General features: G+C 33.8%; 4 protein-coding genes and 1 long non-coding RNA gene across 6 annotated transcripts; 2 read left to right on the forward strand and 3 right to left on the reverse strand.

Annotated features, from left to right (window-relative positions):
• Positions 1-1,424: 1,424 nt before the first annotated feature.
• On the forward strand, positions 1,425-3,869 carry LOC105792943 (subtilisin-like protease SBT1.8). Its single transcript, XM_012621814.2, has 2 exons — positions 1,425-3,074; positions 3,145-3,869. Exons 1-2 carry the CDS (start codon positions 1,454-1,456, stop codon positions 3,810-3,812), a joined length of 2,289 nt encoding a protein of 762 aa, XP_012477268.1. The 5' UTR covers positions 1,425-1,453; the 3' UTR covers positions 3,813-3,869.
• Positions 3,870-4,052: 183 nt separating this feature from the next.
• LOC105792945 (uncharacterized) lies at positions 4,053-4,719 on the reverse strand. Its single transcript, XR_001133381.2, has 2 exons — positions 4,572-4,719; positions 4,053-4,291 (listed from the first exon to the last, which is right to left on the reverse strand). It is a non-coding gene; the product is annotated as an uncharacterized LOC105792945 (long non-coding RNA).
• Positions 4,720-5,809: 1,090 nt separating this feature from the next.
• Positions 5,810-8,020, reverse strand: LOC105792944 (uncharacterized). Of its 2 annotated transcripts, none has more exons than XM_052634336.1 (3): positions 6,644-8,020; positions 6,489-6,526; positions 5,810-6,401 (listed from the first exon to the last, which is right to left on the reverse strand). In XM_052634336.1, the coding sequence occupies exons 1-3, from the start codon at positions 6,781-6,783 to the stop codon at positions 6,337-6,339; spliced, it is 243 nt and encodes an 80-aa protein (XP_052490296.1). In that variant the 5' UTR covers positions 6,784-8,020; the 3' UTR covers positions 5,810-6,336. The 2 variants fall into 2 exon arrangements, with proteins under 2 accessions (XP_052490296.1, XP_052490295.1); XM_052634335.1 differs by having other exon boundaries at positions 5,810-6,417.
• Positions 8,021-9,410: 1,390 nt separating this feature from the next.
• On the reverse strand, positions 9,411-13,673 carry LOC105792946 (pollen receptor-like kinase 3). The gene is made up of 2 exons (XM_012621822.2): positions 12,347-13,673; positions 9,411-10,053 (listed from the first exon to the last, which is right to left on the reverse strand). Exons 1-2 carry the CDS (start codon positions 13,671-13,673, stop codon positions 9,485-9,487), a joined length of 1,896 nt encoding a protein of 631 aa, XP_012477276.1. The 3' UTR covers positions 9,411-9,484.
• Positions 13,674-19,021: 5,348 nt separating this feature from the next.
• On the forward strand, positions 19,022-20,853 carry LOC105792947 (protein TIFY 10A). The gene is made up of 4 exons (XM_012621823.2): positions 19,022-19,356; positions 19,785-20,216; positions 20,322-20,379; positions 20,492-20,853. The coding sequence occupies exons 1-4, from the start codon at positions 19,230-19,232 to the stop codon at positions 20,598-20,600; spliced, it is 726 nt and encodes a 241-aa protein (XP_012477277.1). The 5' UTR covers positions 19,022-19,229; the 3' UTR covers positions 20,601-20,853.
• The last annotated feature ends 1,640 nt before the right edge of the window (positions 20,854-22,493 follow it).

The raw sequence follows: 22,493 nt of genomic DNA on the forward strand, positions 1-22,493 counted from the left end.
ATTAAATTCTAGAAAACGAAGTGCAAAGTTGACAACATATATTTTAATCATATATGTATAAACCCCCTCCATCTTCTAGAATACCCAAAACTACCGCTACACCATCGAAAGTCGGCCAAAATCGTTACAAACAATCCTCAAAACTCTGATATCTGTAAAAGTAGATTGGAATTAAAAATTATATCCAAATATCTCACTCAAATTGTGTCCCAACCCACACTCATGGCTGGATACCATTATGTTTTTACTTAGTATCATTATAATCACACTTTTAAGCCTAGTGCTCACTTTTCCCCCATAAATTATGAACTGCACTTCTTTTAAAACTCATTTCTCCTTCAAAAGCCATCTTCACTCTTGTCTCTCTCATCATTCATCTCTTGCTTCGTACAAGTTTAATTTTATGTTGTAGTTGATGTAAGGGTAATCAGAGGTGATCCCCTATCAAATGAAGAATTTTCATATAAGTCCTGATAAAATTGTATTTTTTTTATTCATTTCTAGTCCCTAAAATAATTTTTTCATTATGCGTAATGGTAAAATTATATTTTTAATGATTGAGAGTGATGATAGAAGGTTTTTTGGCACATGGTGCGCTAAGAAAATGGCAGTGGTCCTCTCATGCTCATTCCCCATTTAAATGCTTTTCATTTCTTTAATTCATCTTAATAATTATGAAAACCTTCAATCATTAAATTTAATTATAAATTTACTATTAAATTAACTTAAAGATTTCATAATTTTGAAAGAGCCAAATCGTGTCATCATCTATTGCATTTAACTTCTAATCGAGTTGATATCACGAATTAATGGAACACCATCTCAATTGTGATATTATTAAAATATCATTTTTATACAGTGCGACAAATATTAATACAAGTACGTCTGGGGTTTATGTGCCTCAATCGCTATATTTTCTTTTGGAATCTTGAAATTTCAATCCTGACCCAGATGATAACAGTTGAAGTTGTTAAGCTGAATTTTGCTATTAGTCTCGACTCTCGTATTATGTGTAAATTGTGACTTTAGTCTCCATAATCTAAATTTGATAGTTTTTAGTCTATAATTTTCAAAATTTGAAATTTAAGTCATTTAAATAGATTAACAATAATGTGACTTTTTATATGTGAAAATAACAAGTTAAAATGATATTATACATGTACTAATATATTTATTGCATAAGATTTTAAAAAGAACAAATTTAACCTCTCCCATTTAAGGTTAGCTAGAATTGAAATTTCAAAATTTGAACGAATTTAGTATAGAAAATTAAAATCCAAGGACTAATACAAGAATTTGACATATTTTACTCTAAAAAATTACAAATAACGGAAGCTTAACATGATGGCATTATGGTAAATAAGGGAAAAGATTAAGGCCAAACAGAAATATGAGTGCGTTATATATCCGGCACACAAGAGTCAAACGTACACTTTCACTGTAATCAACAGCCATGGCCGCCATGGCTTCTTCTTCTTCTAATTTCTTCTTCATCTTCTTCCTCGTGTTATGTCTGAAAATCACTGCCAAAAAAACATACATTGTCCAAATGAAACATCAAGATAAGCCACTTTCTTTCGAAACCCACCATGATTGGCACAGTTCGAGTTTACAATCACTCACCGATTCCCCACCCGAGTCACTTCTTTATTCATATACTGAAGCTTTTAATGGCTTCGCTGCTTCTCTTAATGAAGAACAAGCTGAGTCTCTTAGCAAATCGGAATCGATTCTGGGTGTTTATGAAGATACAGTTTACACTCTCCATACTACTCGTTCACCTCAATTCCTCGGCCTTGACGCCGATTTGGGGCTTTGGGCCACCGGCGGTAGTACCCAGGCTTCTGAGGATGTTATTATCGGGGTTCTTGATACCGGAGTTTGGCCGGAATCTAAGAGTTTTGACGATTCGGGCATGCCGGAGATTCCTTCTAAGTGGCGGGGTGAATGTGAGCCGGGTCCTGATTTTGGTCCTAAGTTTTGTAACAAGAAACTCATCGGTGCTCGGAGCTTTTCGAAAGGTTACCGTATGGCCATCGGCGGTGGGATTAATAAAAAACCCAAAGAGATCGATTCCCCACGTGATCAAGATGGTCATGGGACTCACACGGCCAGCACCGCCGCAGGTTCTCACGTGGCTAACGCTAGCCTTTTAGGGTACGCCAGTGGGATTGCTCGTGGGATGGCGACTCGAGCCCGGGTCGCCGCTTATAAGGTTTGTTGGGAAACGGGTTGTTTTGGGTCCGATATCCTCGCTGGGATGGATCGGGCTATCCGAGATGGCGTTGATGTGCTTTCGGTGTCCCTCGGTGGTAGACTGGCGCCATATTACCGCGATACGATCGCCCTCGGAGCCTTCGCGGCGGTGGAGAAGGGTATTTTCGTCTCTTGCTCCGCGGGCAATAGTGGGCCGACAAGAGCCACCCTTGCTAACGTGGCACCTTGGATTATGACCGTCGGCGCTGGGACTTTGGATCGAGATTTTCCGGCTTATGCCGTTTTAGGAAACAAAATCCGTTATAATGGCGTCTCGCTTTACAGCGGTCGAGGAATAGGGAAAAAACCGGTCGGTTTGGTTTACAACAAAGATAACAACACTTTTGGTAATTTATGTCTGCCCGGTTCGCTTAAACCGGCTTCAGTTCGTGGAAAAGTAGTCGTTTGTGATAGAGGAACAAATGCTCGTGTGGAAAAAGGAGGAGTTGTACGCGATGCTGGAGGGGTCGGAATGATATTAGCGAACACGGCGGATAGTGGCGAGGAATTGGTGGCTGATAGTCACTTGCTACCGGCCGTAGCAGTAGGGAGGAAAACCGGTGACTTGATTAGGAAATACGCACAATCTAATCCTAACCCGACCGCCAAGCTCGTTTTCGGTGGGACCGTCTTGAATGTCCGACCTTCACCGGTGGTCGCAGCATTTAGCTCCCGAGGGCCCAATATGGTGACACCGCAGATCTTGAAGCCGGACGTGATTGGGCCAGGAGTCAACATATTAGCCGCTTGGTCTGAGGCTATCGGTCCGACCGGGTTGGTTAAGGACACGAGGAAGACTAAGTTCAACATTGTGTCAGGTATGTTGAGACTCTTATTTGCCTAAATTGTATAATCATATTCCTATTAATCATGTTTCGAAAACTACAGGTACATCGATGTCGTGCCCACACATTAGCGGGCTAGCAGCATGGCTAAAGGCAGCTCATCCAGATTGGAGCCCAAGCGCAATCAAATCGGCTCTAATGACCACTGCCTACACTCGAGACAACACCAACTCATCTCTCCGGGATGCAGCGGACGGTTCATTATCGAATCCATGGGTTCACGGGGCAGGTCACGTCGACCCTCAAAAAGCCCTTTCTCCGGGACTAATATACGATATAACTACGAAACAATACATATCCTTCTTATGCTCACTAGGCTACACCATTGATCAAGTTAAAACCATTGTCAAGCGTCCTAACATTACATGTTCCAAGAGATTCAAAGACCCTGGTGAACTCAATTACCCATCATTTTCGGTCCTGTTTGGGGACAAAAGGGTTGTTCGGTACACTCGGGAATTAACAAACGTCGGCCCCGCACGGTCGATATACAAAGTGGCGGTGGATGGTCCGTCATCTGTCGGGATCTCAGTTAGGCCCCGGACGCTCGTCTTTAGGCATATTGGGGAAAAGAAGAGATATACAGTGAGTTTTGTAGCTAAAAGGAAGAGAAGAGGATCAACGGTTAGGTCTGAATATGGTTCAATAGTGTGGGGCAATGCTCAACATCAAGTGAAGAGCCCAGTTTCTTTCTCATGGACATTTTTGTAAACACTTGGAGAATGTCAAATCATTAATGAAAAATCTAAGGTCAAATTCTGATTTTAAGCCCTCTATTATATTCTGTTTGCTGATTTAATCCCTATACTTTTAAATTGACAAAGTTTGATCACTAATCACGCTCAAACATGATAGTAGTAAGGTTTTTGCAACAGTTGTGTAAAAGTTCAAGTATATGAGCATTGTAATGCCCAATTATTGCTCGGCCCATTTGAAAAAATAAAACCAAAATAAAAACCAAATACTAAAGCCCAAATATAAAATAAAACAATAAATAGTCCATTTTTACATGTATGTTGCCCAATTTCACCAGCCCAATTACCCTAAAACCCAAATCTGCCCAAAACTGCAAAAATCAGAAAACCCTAGAATCTTCAGTTGCTGCCTCCAGCTTCCCACGAGCGTCGCCCCCTCCGCACGAACGTTGCAGCACGTTGCCCTCGCACAACCCACGTTCTCCTCCAGTGCACCTGTAACAAATCACGAACAGCATTAGAGTAAATAAAGAAAATAGCAAAAATATAAAGGAAAAACAAAATAAATTCTGTAATATTCGGCTATATAAAGCCGATTGTAGCATTTTGCAAGGGAGGATTGTAACGAAAAATATTAAAAAATAAGAAAAACAGAAAATCAAAAAGGTATATTGAAGGTGATTTTCTTCTACGATTGCGCTTTCCGCTCTTGAATCTTTTTTTTTTTATTAATCGTGCATATAAAAAAGAAAAAGAACCGTGGAGAGGCGAGTACCTGGTGGTCGGAGGCCTTCGAATGGCCTGGCTGCTGGCGGCGGCTTAAGAAATTTTTTTGAGAACCCTAGCAGAGAAGGCTAGGGTTAATTTGTGTTTTTTTTTTTGGAAGATAACAGAAACTAATTCTGTTTTAATTTTTTTTTCCTGGTTTTATAACAAGCGAAACGACGTCGTTTAGGGCCTGTTTCAATGGTTCTAAACGGCGCCATATAGGCCTATACCCGCGTGTGTGACCCGACCCGCCTAAGGACCCGCGTGTTTTCGCTGGTGGGGATATATCCGAAATTGATCCCTCGCAGGTTTAAGTTTCTTTCAATGTAGTTTTTATATATTTTCAATTTTGGCCACATTTTTCCCTCTATTTTAATTTAGTCCCTAGACCAGGCTCATAGGTCTCACTAGAACGACGCCGTTGGATTAGCGTGGGGATATTTCCCTTTGGGCCCTCCTTCTATTGCGCGCGTTATGATTTGGTCTCTTTTTGTGTTTTTTCCATTTTTGAATTCAGCTACTAAACTCCGTTTCTTTTTAATTTAATCCTTAATCTGTTATTTTAGGTTTTTTTTTAGTATTTTAATGTTACTAATACTGTTATATTGCATCATTATTATTGTATTATTATTTATTTATTATTATTATAACCATGTATTTGTGCATACTTCTTATAATATAGGCATATACATTTTTATATATATATATACATACATGTATAAATACATATTTCAATTCGTTTATATATATGTATACATAATTACCTAGATTTTTGTATTTTCTAATTTTAAACATATACGTATATATATTCTTCTTATTTTTATGATTACACGTGGACATACATACGTATATTTTTTATATTGTTTTTATTCATTTCCATTACGGTTTCGTTGTTTCATGAGGTGTTTACTTTCTTATTTTATGCCCATTGAATTCGAATAGTTTATTTGCTTATTTTGCATGATTGGTTCATTTTACTTGATTTATTAAAATTTTGTTTTAAATAAATAGCATTTTGTATTTTGAGATTCGAAAAAGTCGTACCCTAACTTACGGGGTTTCGATTTTCTCGATAAATCCAAATACACGAATCTTTTAAACATTTAAAAAACAAATAATCTTGAGAATTAATAAAAGATTGTGTTCTAACTTACGGAACATGGTCTTTTCTAAAACTCGAGATAATTGAATTTTTTTTTTAAATAAATTTTTCGGCATTCATTCTCGTAACGGGAATTTCGGGCATTGCATCCTAAATTACAGGATGTAATTCTCTTTCTCGATTAATGAGAAAATATGTCTTTGTCTCAAAAATTCTCAATGTTTTGACAAATTGTCATTTTTTAAACTCTTCAAAATTTTCAATCTTCGACACTAAGACACTAATCCTCCCTCATACGTAACCGACTCCCTAACCCGTTTTCTGATTTTCATAGACCAAAACTGCAAACATTTTTCAAGGTGGCTCAATCACACATCATCAAAAAAGATTGGTGGCGACTCCCATACTCATTTTATTTTTCAAAATCCAAGTCAATCCCGTTAAAAAATGGTTTCGACAAGCATAATATGAAAACTAAACTCTGGGAGATCAACGGCTTTGTGCTAAATGATATTTGACCATAGAAACATCGAGAGCCACCGAAGGACTATCCTAATCCTACGACTTTAATTGTGAAATCACCTGTTTTTTTATGGTTGATGAAAATGTAATGTCGATTCGGATGCTAGTCGTCCAGATATGAAGCGAACATATTCACATCAGCTTTTTTTCATCTCTCTAACACTTTGCCTACAAATCCTTGCAATGAACTCCCCATTCCGGCACGAACAGCTTCTACCAAATACGATGCCTAAAACAATGTCATTTTCATCAAGATTTCAAAAATTGATTTGTAAAGGAAAAGGGATAGTGGGAGACCACCTCCTGATTGTCTTCTTGAAACCAAAAGCGTCTTTAACCTGATCATCCAAGAATAACCATGTATCACAAAATTCTACCAGAAAAAAACGATAAGTGCATGAAAATGCTCCCTAGAAGCTTGCATCTCCACTGGAAAAAAAGTTCTAAGTGCATACAGGTTAAGGAAATAAACCCGGGGAGTCAGCATGTAAATCTCTGTTGTTGAGTATATCCCTCCAAGGACAGTGCGCTTAACATACCAATCGATATCAGAGTCCTCATCTTTAGTGGTGCGCCAGATTTCATCAACCAGCATTGCTTTCTGCTTGAAACTCGCCGGAACATTCAATGGATGCGCCTACAAAGAATGCTGTGAAAAAAATAGTTGTTTTAAAGGGTTCGAATTTTACTGAGTAAACTAGTCCATTGACAAGAGAAATAGGTATAAGGTCTCGTATTCGAATACTGAGGACTTAAGGCCATTTCAGTATGTAGGGCGCTTGCATTTGTAGGCGAATCCTTACGAGCTTTGAGATGCGTTGGCTAGGAATAAAATGATGTGATTCCTCTTTGGAATCAATTCTATCAATTAGCCTTTGTAAGCAGTCATCCATGAAAAATGGCAAATCAAGAAAAAGAAAAATATTGTCGTTGTCAGAAATTGGAGGAAAACGGAACATACTAACTGAAAGTAAAGCACGCATCCAACAGTGAGATACATAGGAAACCAACAGTTCGATTCTCGTGGAAGCAGCACGATATAGAAACTTCAAATACGAGAGCAAATCTACCAAATCAAGGATCTAGGAACTGGTAGGAGGAAACTATGTTATCTGATGCATAATCCAGCACGAGTACGGACTATAATCCTCCAAATATACAAAAAAATTTGAAAAAATATTGAGCATGCTTATACCAAACGCATATTCATATCCGATACTCACTTTCGAACTAGGAGAAAAATGACAGCACACAAAGGTATAAGAATCTCTACATCATAAGAACTATCAAATTCTTTGTAAATTGTAATGCCCAACCTAATTTGAACAGATAATAATCGAAATCGAAGTAAATTACGCAGACAAGGGCAGCTGCTTTACGAGGGAAATATCCCACAATTGAAGGCGAAACCCCAATTTCCTTTGCACCAGCTATCATCGCTTATTCACTCAATCCGAACTTCATCTAAGTTAACAATCAATCCAATTTTAATTTGTAAACTCAAAACAATCATAAAATACCAAAAAAAAAATCGGTTTTTGGATTGCAGCATACGAGCTTGCTCCTCCTCGTAATCGGTTTTTGGATTCCTTCTTCGGTGACGCGGATCGTCCCTGTCCGTCGAAGATGACGACGTGGAAGAATCAGATGCATGGAGGATTTTATTAGGGAATGTTTGAGGGTCGGCGGTAGTGGAAAACCATAATGACCGATTTGAGAATACGGAAGCGGAGGAGGCAATTCGCCGCCGTTCGATACATTTGTTTGTCGATCTTCTTCACCTTGAGTTCCGAATTACGATTCGCAGATGACTTTTTTAAATGTAATATAGTTAAAATTATGCTATTAGTTTTGTGCGAAAGTTATTAATTAAAGTCTTAATATTCTATTTTTGTCGATACCAAAATAGTAACAGTTGAAACCATTAGGCCAAATTATACTATTAGTCAAATACTATGCTTAGGCTTCTAATTTAGTCCTTATTTTCCAATTTCATCAATTTTACTCTATATAATAGCATTTGAACCCTTTAACTAAAATCTCATAGCTTTTTTTTTTGTGTGTGACTATTACATGAAATAAATAAACCCATAAAGCATTACAAGCATTACACGTACGGTAATATGTTTGTTGAATAAAATTTTAAAAACTATGTACCATTACATTATGTAATGTAATGAGTTTAACAATTTTCGCATATCGTAACTGGATTTTCTCATTTTGTTTCATTTATTGAATCCCGATAAAGCTTTATTTTTTTTACCCTTATTTCTTTATCTTAATTGATAGTAATGGAAGTGTTTGCTTGTGAACTTTTAAAATTTCCAAGATGTGACACAATCTTAGCATGCCACGTCATCACAACTTCACATAATCTAAGTTTAGAGACCAAATTAAAAAGATTTGTCAAGTTTTTGGGACTAATGTGAACCAAAAAAGAACCCAAAACACCAAATTGAAAAAAATGTCAAATTAAGTGATTAAAATGAAATTTAAGGGTTTTCATGTAAAAAAATAGTAAAATTGATGAAATTTTTAGTACAAGTGGTGCTATATCATTTGTCGATACGTCCTCTTCAGCACAAACATATTTAAACCCAACTTGAGAAAAAAATAAATGATATCAAATCAGAAAAAAATGTCAAGTCAAGGGCCAAATGCGTAATTAAACCCAAAAGGTTTTACATTCAACCATATTAACCATATTACAAAGAATCTACTTTGGTTCAATTTGTCCTAATAATTTCTTTTAATAAAATCTTTTCGCATTTTCGAGATTAGTTTGCCCTAATTAACCTTAAAAAATTTAATAAAAAATAAGTAAGATTTTTTAAATAAAAAGAATTAATAAAAAAGGTAAATTCTATGCACAAAAGGATCTTCGTTGCTTTTTTCCCCCCGACAACTTCAATCTATTTCCTTTAATCCAGTCTAATTCCGCGTCCAGTCCTTATACTTTTCTAGCTTTTGAAATTTAATATTTTTATTTTTAGTTTCACACATTTAGTCCCTCTACTTATTTGAATTAAAAAAAAATAAGATCCAATCGATAACACTTTTAAAATCGAATACATATTATCAATTGAATTTATATGTTCACATCAGAATGTCTCATATAAATCAATTAACAATGGTATCAATTTTAAGTTTAGAACAACCAAATGGGTTTTTTTTTTAATTCCTAGAATTCAAAAAAAAAAAAGAAAAGCAGAGGGACTAAAATTCAAAAGTCTAAAGAGTTACAAGGACTAGGAGAAGAATTGAACCCTCTTTTTACCACCAACAACAAACAAATTTTAAACATTTACCTCATTTATCTTGTCAATCACTTCTTTCATCCCTAACCGTTTATCTGGATTACTTTCAGTGCAACCAGCACCAATACGTAAAAGTTTAACCATTTGATCAATTGAATTTGAACCGTGCGATATCTCTGGATCAATTAAATCTTCAACTTGATTATCAGCTATTGATGTTTGAACCCATTGAACAATGTCGATCCCACCTTTTGCGTTATTCAGGTATTGTGCTGGGAATTTTCCGGTAATGATTTCAAGGATTACGATACCCAGACAATAAATATCGGATTTGGCGGAGATTTGTTGGGATCGGACATATTCGGGTGATCTGTAAGCGAATAAACCTTGGTTGATAAGGTTAGGGTTTGCCATTGGTTGAAAAGCGAAATCACTGAGTAATGGGTCGTAATTTTCAGTTAAAAGGATGTTGCTGGATTTAAGGTTGCCGTGTGGAACCTCGTATGTTGCGAATTCTGTGTGGATGAAATCTAGTCCTTGTGCGATACCTTTGATGATCTTTAATCTTGTTGGCCAGTTTAGGTTTGCGTGTATTATCCCTCGATCACCTGAATCAATTCATATTTTTTTTCGAGTTAGAAAAATAAAAACACATGTAATGATCTAAACGAGATATAATCAAATAAAAGTACCATCGATATGGTAAATTTATCGTAGAGATCTTTATACTAAGAGTCGAGTTGTATTTTGATCATTTATTACAAAAATTAGTCAAATTAGTTCCTAGATAATAAAACTGATCATTTTTGTTAAAATTTTTATCTACTTCTACCGTTAAAATTTGGTGAAACTAACAAAATAATAGACAGTTACACGTGGCGTACCATGTATGCCTTATGTTAACGTACATAGACTAATTTTTAACGGTAAAAATAGATGAAAATTTTAACAAATGAGCTAATTTTCTCTTTAATCTAGCATACAATGACTAATTTACCCATTTTTTAGTAGAGGCAATCCAACTCTCAGTACAAGGGCCTCTATGATACTTTTACCCCATAGAGACCTCCAAAGTCAGATTGCATTTTACTCCCTTCTACTAAAAGAAATTGACAAATTAGTTATTGTATGTTAGATCAAAGAGCAAATTGGTCATTTTGTTAAAAAATTCATCAATTTCTACTATTAAAAACTAGTCATTGTATGCCAACATGAGGTGCACGTGGTACACCACGTGGAATTGTTTGGTTATTTTGTCAACCACGTCGATTTTTAACAGTAGCAATGGATGGAATTTTAAACAGAAATGATCAATTTGCTTTTTGATCTATTGTACAATGACTAATTTGTTTTTTTTTTTAAATAAAGGGGGTAGATGTAATCTAACCATTGATATAGGGGCCTCTATGATACTTTTACTGATATAATCATTTTTGAGTAAAGATAATTGAGTTTAAGATTAAGTGCAAAAATCAAGCTTATTTTTACTTGATAAACAAGCTTGATCAGACTTAATTCAACGAGTTTGAATGAATCATTTTCTATGTCGAACTCAAACTTTAAGAATGAAACTTGATCAAAGCTAAAACTAAGGTTTAAACCTAGAATGTCGAGTCAAGATTGAGGGTGGGTTTGGATGGGCAATGCGGTGCGTTTAGCTTACTTTTTGTCTCACGCTACAGTATCTAATCTCGTTGCCAACGTTGTTTTTGTACTAACTGCATGTAAACGCACTATCCATCCAAACTCACCAATTTTTTTAAAAAAAACTTAAGGTCAACTTAGCACAACTTAATTGTAGGAGGCAAAACTTTGTAATTTGGAATTCAAATTCCAATATTTCCCTAGATTATAAATTGGTCTTTCAAAGTATCAATTATGTTTCAGTTAGGTTCTTTAGGCAAAACCCAATCATCAATTTAAATGTTATATATTCGTCCAAATATGACATTGAGTATATTTAAAACACGTGTATGCAAAATATATGGATAGCTTGGATATTTTTATTAAAGAAAGCATACAACACCAATAAAGTTAAAAAAGTCGTTTTTAATGTTGATCCAAGCAGTCCATGCAAAAGTACAAACATTTTAAAAAATGTTTCATGTCAAATTTTAATTAACATTTAAGGTTTAAATTAATGAATAGGTTGATAGAAAAACTTAATTGATATAATATTTTGGACATTTTAAAGTTTGAGACCAAATTTGAATCTAGGTCATAGTTGAAGGATGTCTCATGTAATTTACCTTGATGATAAATAAAGGGTAAACTACACTAGTAGGTATCTAATTATTGGAAAATTTCTTTTCTGGACCCAACTATGAAAAGTTATAAAATTATCACCTAACTACCCAACGTTTTCTTTTAGGTCACCAATCGTTAAATTGCTAATGACAAAATAACTTGGCAGCTCTTAAATTTGGCATGAGAGCAAGTTTAACCCTTAACAGTTATACATTGTGTCAATTTAATCTTGATTCTAAAAAAATAACCCTCGACATTTACACATTGCCTAATTTGGTTTTTTTTTGTAGTTTTATTTTTCTTTGTGATACTAAGGGTTAATTTTAAAAGAATGAGAAAATATCGAAATTATTATCTTTAATTATTGGGTGTTCCCATTTTTTGTATATTTTCAATTAAGTTTAGTCGATAAATTTGTTGTTTTAGCTTTTTAGGTAAAGGGTCACAAAGAAAAAATTACAAAATGACAAAATTCCACAATGTGTTAATGTTGAGGGTTAACTTTTTAGAATCAAGAATAAATTAATACAATGTATAAATGTTGAGGGTTAAAGTTGTTAATATGCCATCAAAAAAGACAATTTTAAATAGTTGGAAGACTAATTTGTAATTTTTCATAATTAAGGGACCTTATTCAGAAATAAATAAACTTACCATGCAATACGTATAACAAGCTTCCTTTGGGCATATATTCAGAAACAATAAGCTTTTCTTCTCTTCTAAAATGGTACGCCAATGGTGTTAATATATTAGGCTGCCTTAATTTCCCCAACCGCCGCATCTCAACGTCGAACGCCTCTTTCCCTAGCCGATTCATTTCTTTCATCCTTTTAACCACCACAGCCAATCCATTCGACATCACCGCCTTATACGCCGACCCTAACCCACCGTTACCGAGCACTTCCGCCGCCGCTTTCATCAAATCCTGCATCCCAAACTCACCCTTCTCTTCGTTCACCATAACCAAATCCGTCACACCGGAGCTCCCTCCATGCGACGACCCTTTCTTTGAAGACCTACTCCGGCGGCTCGATTCCGATGGTTTCCGCCGTGTAGTCGATTCAGCTTCCGGTACTTTCACTGGTAAAACCTCTTCTTTGAATGGTTCTTTACTTAAGATACTAAATTCATCTTCCCTTCTTCGTTTCCTTGCTAAAACGACGATTATTACCAGAAACACAACGGCGACAACACTTCCGATTGAAATAGCGAGTACCTTTGAGTTAGAACCCGAACCCGACCGGTCTATTCCTTCCGATGGACTCGAGGCGGATTCTTGTTTTTGACCCGATTTGTTATCACCATTTTCACATTCTTTCCCCAGTATACTACCACAAAGCCCGGGGTTCCCTTCAAATGAAGTAGCATTGAATTGCATGTAACTTTCTGGGATTTCACCTTCGAGATTATTTTTCGATAAATTAAGATCACGAACCATAGCGGGATATATCAACGGTGGGATCTGACCCGAAAATTGATTCAATTCTAAATGTAACTCCATTAAATTAGGGAGTTGACATAAAGAATCAGGGATTCGCCCACTAAATTGATTATCATCCAACCAAACTTTCTTCAATAAACCCATTTTGTCAAAATAATTATCGGGGATGGAGCCGGAAAATTTGTTCTTAGACAAATAAATAGCTCTTAAATTAGTGAGTTTATGCAAATCTGGTATATCTCCGGTGAAGGAATTGTTTATCAAACTAATAGCTTTTAACCCACGAATTTGAAGCAAAGCTTGAATATCGACTTCACCCGTAAGTTGCATATCGGCTAAATGAAGACCGGTAACATTATCACCAGAACACATAACACCAACCCATTTCTTCTCACAAGCACCCGAACCCAATACCCAATTATCCAAATTACCACCTATGAATGATTTCTTGAGTTTTATTAAAGCTTCTTCATCGGATTGAGAGAAACAAAGGGTTGAAAAAAGGATGAAAAACAAAGGGATGAATCGAACAGCGGCCATTACTGACCGGAAAAACAATGAGAAGCTCCGGGAAGGAACGAGCCGCTGTTGTTCCGAGAGAGATTAAGTGCGGTTCTTGTTTCTCTCTAATTTGATTTTTGTTGTTGTTGTTGTTGTTTTTGTTTGGTTCTTTGGGGGGGGTTGTTTTTTTTTTTCTTTGGGTTAATTTTGGATTGAGGAGAGGCTGGTGTAGCCATAGTTGGGGGTAAGAGAGAGTATGTGAATTCTTTTGAGAGGTTGAATTGAATGATGGAGCTGGCGAGGTTACATTTAGATTCTAAGAATAGGGAAATTTGGAAATTAGTGTGTTTATAATGGACAAATGGAGAATTTTCAAAAAAATATTTTGACTTTGCCAAAATGGGTCTTCCTTTTTTGGGGTTTTCAATTTTGATACCTATATTTGGGGTGATTTTTTATAATCTAACAACAACAAAACAAATATCAAATACGAAAATATTCTTATTTGAAACTCACTTGAAATAGATAGATATAGTTGCGTGCTGGTCTTGGTCTTGAACTTGTATATGAACATTATGGCATGGGTAAAGATAATAGCATGTAAAACATCATGCGATACGATTATTACCAACTTTGAGTGTTGATATGATTATAAAATAAAATTGTGAAATTATTGTAATTGAGATGAGATTATAGATGAATCTGAATGTTGATATGCGATATTAGAGCATGCATGAGACAAGAAATGTAAACATGATTTAGTAAACTTCAGCTCAAGCATCCAATTTCTCTACACTCAGCTCAAAAGACATCACGATCATTTTGTATGTATATACGTGTTTTGAGTCTTGGGGCATTATGACCTATAAAGTTAATATTTGGTACTTTTGGCATTATGACCTATAAAGGTTTTAAGGTTAAGTTTCATAACTTCAATTGTGATTATCTATGCTTGTTTATGCAAGTTTGAATGTGTTAATTAGTAGATTAAGTCTTAATGTTTTGGATACTATGATTTAATGATGTTTGATTGTGTTTACATATGTTAAATTGGCGTTTTTGCATTGGTGTAGATTTGGGTATGTTCAGGTACAATTAGGTGAGGTTTAAATGTTTGAAAATGTGTAGTCTTGGCCATTTGACTATAAAGTCTTTGTTAGAAAAAATCCAGTCTAAAAACGATTTTGTCACAAAGAAAAATTAAAATTTAAAAATCGAGTCGGTTTGTGATTTTTATAGCAATAAACATTTTCCTAAAAAGCTCCTATGCTTTGTGCGAGACAAATCCTAGATATTCTTGGCTTTCAATTGGACGACCTTCTCTGCTATTCTCATATCACAAATCGCTTTAAGTGTGGGCTTGAACAATCACGAATCAAACATAGAATCGAAAGTAATTTCTTACTTTAAGTAGGAGAAACCGATAGAATTGTTATTCAAATAAAATAGAATTTTTAATTAAAAATAAATTCTCACTATTTTCGGGTAGAATAACAATATCTAAAAGTTGTGTATTTTTAGCTATATCAGTGTCATCTATTTATAGGGAGAGATAGAAGAATCCTAGTTGAATTAATATAACACAAATCATATTAGGAGAGGGGACTGACACACCTAGTTAAATATACTATAGGGTTGTCGCCCCTCATATGTATTACGAGGAGTTTTTCAATCAGTTTGCTCATTTCTGATTAGACTAATGACATGTTTAGGTTCATCTACTAATATAAGTTATCTTTCCGTATTACGATTTGACCATTTAATACCACTTAATATTTCTTAAACATTAGACGACTAGCGAGCTAATATTTACTTCCATTTTACTTTGCGTGCAAAAATCATTAAGGACAATATATAGATGGTATTAATATAATTTACGGATAATTTTATTAAACCAATCTATTCGAAAAATATAAATATACAAAATGAATACACTATACTTAGGACATCAAATCTTATAGTCTCAATACAGAAAGAATATGTCTCGAAACCGTCGAAACAAATTTTATTTAAATTTTACATTCAAAAACTTGAAATCTTATCTGAAATAATTAATAGTACATCTAACTATTAACTTATCTAAACTTATAATGACGAACCACTTGACCACTTACTCTAACCCATCGATAAAAACCCAAGACATGACCCATCAATCCAACAAAAAGCAGGACTCTCTCTATTTGATCTGATTTCTACCATTCAAAAATATTATAATTTATACAATAATCGAACAATTTTATTATCATTTGAGTCAAAATAATATTTATTTAAAATTTTAAAAATATTCCTACATGCACGTTATCCATACTTTAATAAATTAGTATAAAAATTATGGATTATTTTTAATAATATTTCTGCAATTACAAGGTGGTTTCCAAGTCTTAGTACAGTTCAGTGTTTTGCTGTATTGGTTGGTGTTTTGCACTACGAAACATTCAATCATTGTTGGGGTTTTTTTTTTTTTTTGTAGAATTAAAATAATTGATTGTAAACGTGGGATAAACGTTTTTAAGTTTGACAAAGGAATTTGCTTGGAAGGAGACTTTTTTTTTAAAATTCCTATTTTTTATTTAATTAATTGCGAGTAAGCCAATCTTGAACAATTATTTATTTATTTCTTCTATTATATATTTACATTTTATTCATTTTAATAATTAATTGCTAACTAAGTTTGAATCTTATTATATAGAAAATTTTAGTATATTACAAATATGTTAATTAGACTTTAAGTAGTATTTATTCATTATTCATAATTTTATATATTAATATATCAATAATTCACTAATTAATATTATATAATTTATAATTATAACATATTATTATTTTGAAGGAGTTTATAAATATAATAATAAGTACAATCACGCATAATACATGTCGCGTCCAAGAAAATAAACTCAATACAAGAATAACCATGGGTGATGTTAGGATTTTTCTTTTGCAAGGATCGAAATTAGATTATAAATTTTTATGATAGCTAAAATATAAATTCCCCAATTTTAGCTTATAATGTTATAATTTCTAAAAAGATTAAATCACAATTTTACTACATTTTATTATGTATGAACATAAAATTTCAAATTCTATAGGGGCTAAAACAGAAATTTTCCATTTATAAATAATCGCGAGTGTCGCCCGTGACATTTCTTTCCGGTTTTCCCGCCCCTGGTATTTCTTCTTTATATATTATTTTTTATCGTATAAATTATATTTTATACAATTTTTAATTTTTGGAAATGAGTATATCATAATCATGGGGACCACACATGTTGGATAAAATTTAAAAAAGGCGGCAACTCTAGACTCACCACCACGAGAAAAATAGTTTCTCTCACTGTCATCTTATTATAGCCACGTGTAACTTCATAGCTTGTGATATGATGTGCGGTGCGTTCACCTACTACCAGCCTTATCTTTTTCTCTCGCACAATGTTTTCCAAACGAGTTTGACTTTATGCTTTTTATTATTTTTAGGTATAAAGTAATATTTAGTCCTTAAACTTAACGATGTTTCTCATTTTGGTCCTAAAATTTTGTTGTTTGTTCACATTAGTAGGGGTGAAGCCTGAAAGTTTTTTTAGGGGGCCAAGATTAAGTTATGTGTTTTTGTGAGTGATAAAATGTCATTTCACTATTTTTGGCTTATATCTCCATGGTTTTCAACAGTACTATGGGTGAGTTTGGATGGGCGGTGCGTTTACCTGCGGTTAGTGTAAAAATAGCGGTGGCGGTGAGATTAGATACTGTAGCGATACTGTAGCGTACGATAAAAAGTAAGCTAAATGCACCGCACCTAATCGCCCATCCAAACCCACCCTAAATCAAAATCCTAACTTTTTAAGGAGTAAGCTATTATTTTGCTATATTAACTTAAGGTTTTATAATTTTTAAACAAACTAAAGAAGTAATTTTCTATTAAGGGGCAGGCAGGCGCCTGCATATTAGGTCTGAAACTTGACAGCTTTCCCCATTGATAACATGTATTCAAATTTAACAAAATTCAATTAACATGGTCATCAATTATCATTTAGATTTTAATTTTCAATTCAGACAATTTTAGGGACTAAATCCTTAGAACTAAAAATAAAAAAACTAAATTTCAAAAGTTTTAAGAGTATAGGGATTACAACATGTCAATGTCCTCTACTCAAAGTTGCACCAATCAAATGGGGAAGTAAAAGGAGAGAAAAATCTCCATGAAATTACAAAATCGTCCTATGATTTACACGTGTCTCAGCATTATTGGATAATATTTGCCGCTGGTTGGTGGAGAAGGAACCCGTGTTTTGTTTTTTGTGGCGCCCACTTTAGCCGTGTCTTACCGCGAATCCACAAAACGGCACGTAATTGAAAACAATTTAAAATCTTATATTATTTTTATAAATAATATAATTTAAAAGTAGAGTTAATTTCATGAGACGTCCTCAAATTATCAACTAAAATTTATATTAATCCTAAACTTCAAAAATAATTCAATCAAGTCCTCAATTTATAAATATTATATCAATTAGATTCTTATGTCAATCCAGTTGCTAATTTAGTCTTTTAATACTAGTTTGAATCCAACAGGAGCAATTTTTTTAAAACACATGTACATTTATTGTATGAACAATTTCGATTTGACGAGTTAAGGAAAGAAAAAGCAGTGTCAAGAAATTTTAGGAGGCCTATTTCAATTTTTTTAAAGGAAAATTATATTAGTATCCACCCAACTATGAAAAGTTACAAAATGATCACTCAACTATTCAATTTTATTTTTTCTCATCCAACTATATTGGATTTTTAATGTTTCTACTTTTACGTTGGTCAACTGGTAATAAAAATGTAATTTTAAATAGTTGGATGATCGAAAAATAAAAATAGTTGAGTGACTTCTGATGTAATTTACTCTTTTTAACATGACAAATCTAAGTGGCCAAGGTTGTATGTATATACTTTTTTAATAATTCAATCTACGCGTTTTAAATATGTTCCATTCTAAATTTGATTAGGCATATTAACATAAAGCTTATTATAAGACTAACAAAAGAACCTAATTGATATAAATTAGAATACCGTCAAGTTTGAGGACCAATTTAAAATAATTTAAAAGCCTAAGGTGCAATTAACCCAATAACTAAAATACAATTTAAAAATCATAGGGACCAAAAAGGAAAATTCACTATAAAGATTAAATTTATCTTAAAATATCGAACAACGTGTTTTAAAGCGGGGGACCATAAATTGAAAAAACCATCGACGTTGACAAGCAAACCAAACCAAACCAATTGAAAAATAAAATTAACCACGTGTTTGAAATCCCAATAAAACGAGACAATAAAATAATAAAAAGAAACTCTCGGAAGTAACAATTTTTCGAGCATTAGAAAAAAAAAAAGCCTCTCCATTTATTCCTCGTGCTTTTAAAAATCACATCTTTAAAAAAGAAATTCTCAGCATTTTCCCGAAGAATTCAACCCCCCCCCCCTCCATTTTTTCTCAAGCTTTTTAAGAATCACACAATTTCGAAACAGATTATTGTATTCATTTTTGAATCATTCTCTGAAAACCCAAAAGAAAAACCTTGGATTTTTGTTCATATTTTTTGTTGCCGGAAATATGTTTGGTTCACCGGAGAAACCAATGTTTAAGCGAACTTGTAGCTTGTTAAGTCAGTACTTGAAGGAAAAAGGTAGCTTTGGTGATCTTACTTTGGGAATCACATGCAGTAACAACGTTGAAAAAGGTAAAGTTCTTTAATTTCTTTTTTTTTTTAAATTTGTTTATTTTCCCTCTTTTTTTCTATTCAATTTTAGCTTCAAAATTATGTGGGTTTTTATTTTTCGTAATTTGTTTATTTTCCCTTCTAAAAACACTCAATTATTTTGAAAAAATTAAATTTATTTATTTTTGCTGAAATAAACCATGTGCGTGATTCTAATTCTCGAGTAATAATGTTAGGGATTTATCATGTTTTTTTTAGAACAAAATTCTGTTGAGATTTTATGTTTTGTTGGCAAAATTCCCGTTTTTAGATCCCAAGAGAATCATAGGATGTTTTGATTATAAATAGCATGTTACAGTTCAGTTCTTGAAAACATGTTTTGCTATTGATTGGGGTTTAAAAAAACAGTATTCTGTATCGAGTTATTTACTGATTTTGATACGTTGCAGGGATGCCGGAGATAGTCCGTCCGGCGACGGAGACGAGGACGACCACCATGGATTTATTTCCGAGGGATCATGTTTCTGGTGTTATGAGGAACTCAAGATCCATGGATTTGTTCCCTCAAGGAGCCGGTTTTTCTGCCGATAACGGTTCGAGACGGGTCGGGGTCGATGTGGAGCCTCAAAACGCGGCAGCGCCGATGACGATCTTTTACTGCGGACAAGTGATTGTGTTCAATGATTTCCCAGCTGATAAAGCTAAGGAAATCATGGCTTTAGCAAGCAAGTGCAGCTCCGAAAACCCGAAAACGAACACGTTTGTACCCGGTAGTCCGAACGAATCCGGCCTAGGAGTTCATTCGAATTCCAACGATCAGGTTCCTACTATCCGAACCAATTTATCAACAAGTCGCGAATGCGTTCGTCCCATTCCCGGCGGTAATCCTCGTTCCCAGCTTCGAGTTTTCGATAATCTACGAAACATGGACTTAATGCTTAGTTTTTACATAGTTTCTTATCAGTCCTGTTTTATGTGTATTGCAGATCTACCCATTGCTCGAAGAGCTTCGCTTCACCGATTCCTCGAGAAGAGAAAGGATAGGTAATACGTCATCCTTACCGATCCATAAACGAAATTTTAAACCTCCTAATTTGTTCCACTCTTCCAGTTGATTTCATCCATGCTAATATGCATATTGGTTTGATTTTTGCAGGATCACTTCAAAAGCACCATACCCAATAAACGGCTCCGCCGGGGCATCACCTCCGAAACCCGGAAATAGCAAGCCGTGGCTCGGTTTAGCTGTTGAATCACTACAGTAGTAGTTCTCGAATCGATTCAATATCTCTTTGATTTCAAGGTTTTCTTTTATGGCTGCTGTTTTCTTTTTTATTTTTAACAGCAGGTATTAACATTTACACCTTGCTGTTTGTTTTTTTGTTTTTGGTTTTAAAGTTATATTAGCTCTAAAGAAATCTCTTTTTAGATCCTAACCCTCCATCAAATCTCACTATTAGTTTTTTGTAATTTGAACTATGGGCTTGCATTATTCAATTTGATCCTATCTTCATGTTATCAATTTGCATCTATTAGTAACATTTCAAATTCAGTCAACTTAAAACGGAAGGATTAAATCTAAAATTTTAACATTTTAGAGGGATTAAAACTTAAATTAGACTTAAAAATTTGATGAAAATGAAAGTCCAACAAAAATAGTATTGCTTCCACCATTGTTGCAGAAACTGTTCCATGTTGACTTCATGTCCTGTTTTTGTTTTTACGAAATTACTTTTGGTGCTTATATTTGATCATAGGAGACTTATAAAATTATGTAACACAATATTATATAAGAACATGTCTGAAAAAATTGTTAAACTCTCCGAAGAACTAATGAGAATAAAAAAAATTAGATATTAAAATGAATTTAATTATTAAATTTAAGGGTTGAAATTTATATAACTCAAAACTTGGAAGAAGCTTTTACCATGTCAAACTCCATTATAATCGAATCAGATTGAATCGAACGATTGAACTGAGTAAAAATTCAATTGAATCAAATTTTAATATTTTATAATTTTTAATCAAATCGATCAAACCGATAATTAATGGTAGTTTTGAATGGGCGATTGGGTTCAGTTTAATTTTTTTTCACGTTACAGTATTGTTACGGTATCTCACCGCCATTGATATTTTTACACTAATAACAGGCAAACGCACGTCTATCTAAACTTATCCTAATTCGGTTCACGTGCTTGTAATATGCAATTTATTTTTTTTCCTAAAAAAAAAGTGCTTTTTCCAATAAAGAAAAACATCTCAACAAACAGGCGGATTCAAGAGACTTTTGAACACTAAAATAATCATTAAAAAAACCAAAAAATGTTTTATTTGTTGATGTGAACCCTAATTTAGGGTTTTAAAAAATAAATAAATATGAATATTCAAAAGTAGACTGCAAAATTCTTCACGTTGTTCACATTAAGTCACCACTAGTCATTTTCATCCTATACATATATATAAAATACTTTCTATTTTCTATTTTCTATTTTCTATTTTCTATTTTCTATTTTCATATATATATTAATCATCACGCGTTTTGCCTTGCTTGATTGTTTCTATGCTTTTTCTTCAATCACAATCACATATATAAAAATAAGTGAAGCATTTCTTCTTGGTAGGTTGGCATGATAATGTATAATATTTGTGCGACTCTGAATGATTATCGGCTTTATCGAAAGGTTTTGTTTCTTAATTCTGTCAAAAATTTGAGTGTTTGAAAAAGTGATTTGCGAGTTCATGAATTTTAAGTATCTCATAAAATGTCCAAGAAGGTAAACCATGCGTAACATGCATGGTTGGACTCGAGTCCATTCCTTAAAGTTTATAAGGTATTTATGGGTGAGAATGCTACTAATGCAAACCCTATTGCCTCTTTAGGCATATTAGAGTCGAGACAAAATCTTCATTGGAGATAATACTAGATATGTTGATAGGTCAAATGATTTTGAGTTGGTGATATCATGGGATGAAGCAAGAAATTTTGTTTAGGGATCTAAGATAAAATTTTAAAATTTTGAGAGTGGAGTTAAAATTTTTATTCCAAAATGACTTAAATTAGTTAATTGTTTTTAAGAGGGGTCTAAATTACAAATTGTCCACTTATTTAAATGATTGAAGGATTTAAAATGAATGAAACATACATACATACATACATA

The sequence above is a fragment of the Gossypium raimondii genome, chromosome 8, assembly GCF_025698545.1.
Source record: "Gossypium raimondii isolate GPD5lz chromosome 8, ASM2569854v1, whole genome shotgun sequence".
NCBI lineage: Eukaryota > Viridiplantae > Streptophyta > Magnoliopsida > Malvales > Malvaceae > Gossypium > Gossypium raimondii.

Coding starts and splice junctions, on each gene's coding strand:
- LOC105792947 (XM_012621823.2), top strand. CDS start 19,230: ATGTTTGGTTCACCGGAGAAACCAATGTTTAAGCGAACTTGTAGCTTG. Junction 20,217..20,321: donor CGTTCGTCCCATTCCCGGCG/GTAATCCTCGTT, acceptor TGTGTATTGCAG/ATCTACCCATTGCTCGAAGA. Junction 20,380..20,491: donor CTCGAGAAGAGAAAGGATAG/GTAATACGTCAT, acceptor TGATTTTTGCAG/GATCACTTCAAAAGCACCAT.
- LOC105792943 (XM_012621814.2), top strand. CDS start 1,454: ATGGCCGCCATGGCTTCTTCTTCTTCTAATTTCTTCTTCATCTTCTTC. Junction 3,075..3,144: donor TAAGTTCAACATTGTGTCAG/GTATGTTGAGAC, acceptor CGAAAACTACAG/GTACATCGATGTCGTGCCCA.
- LOC105792944 (XM_052634335.1), bottom strand. CDS start 6,783: ATGCTGGTTGATGAAATCTGGCGCACCACTAAAGATGAGGACTCTGAT. Junction 6,527..6,643: donor CGGGTTTATTTCCTTAACCT/GTATGCACTTAG, acceptor TTGGATGATCAG/GTTAAAGACGCTTTTGGTTT. Junction 6,418..6,488: donor TTCAAGAAGACAATCAGGAG/GTGGTCTCCCAC, acceptor ACATTGTTTTAG/GCATCGTATTTGGTAGAAGC.
- LOC105792946 (XM_012621822.2), bottom strand. CDS start 13,673: ATGGCCGCTGTTCGATTCATCCCTTTGTTTTTCATCCTTTTTTCAACC. Junction 10,054..12,346: donor CTTGTTATACGTATTGCATG/GTAAGTTTATTT, acceptor GAATTGATTCAG/GTGATCGAGGGATAATACAC.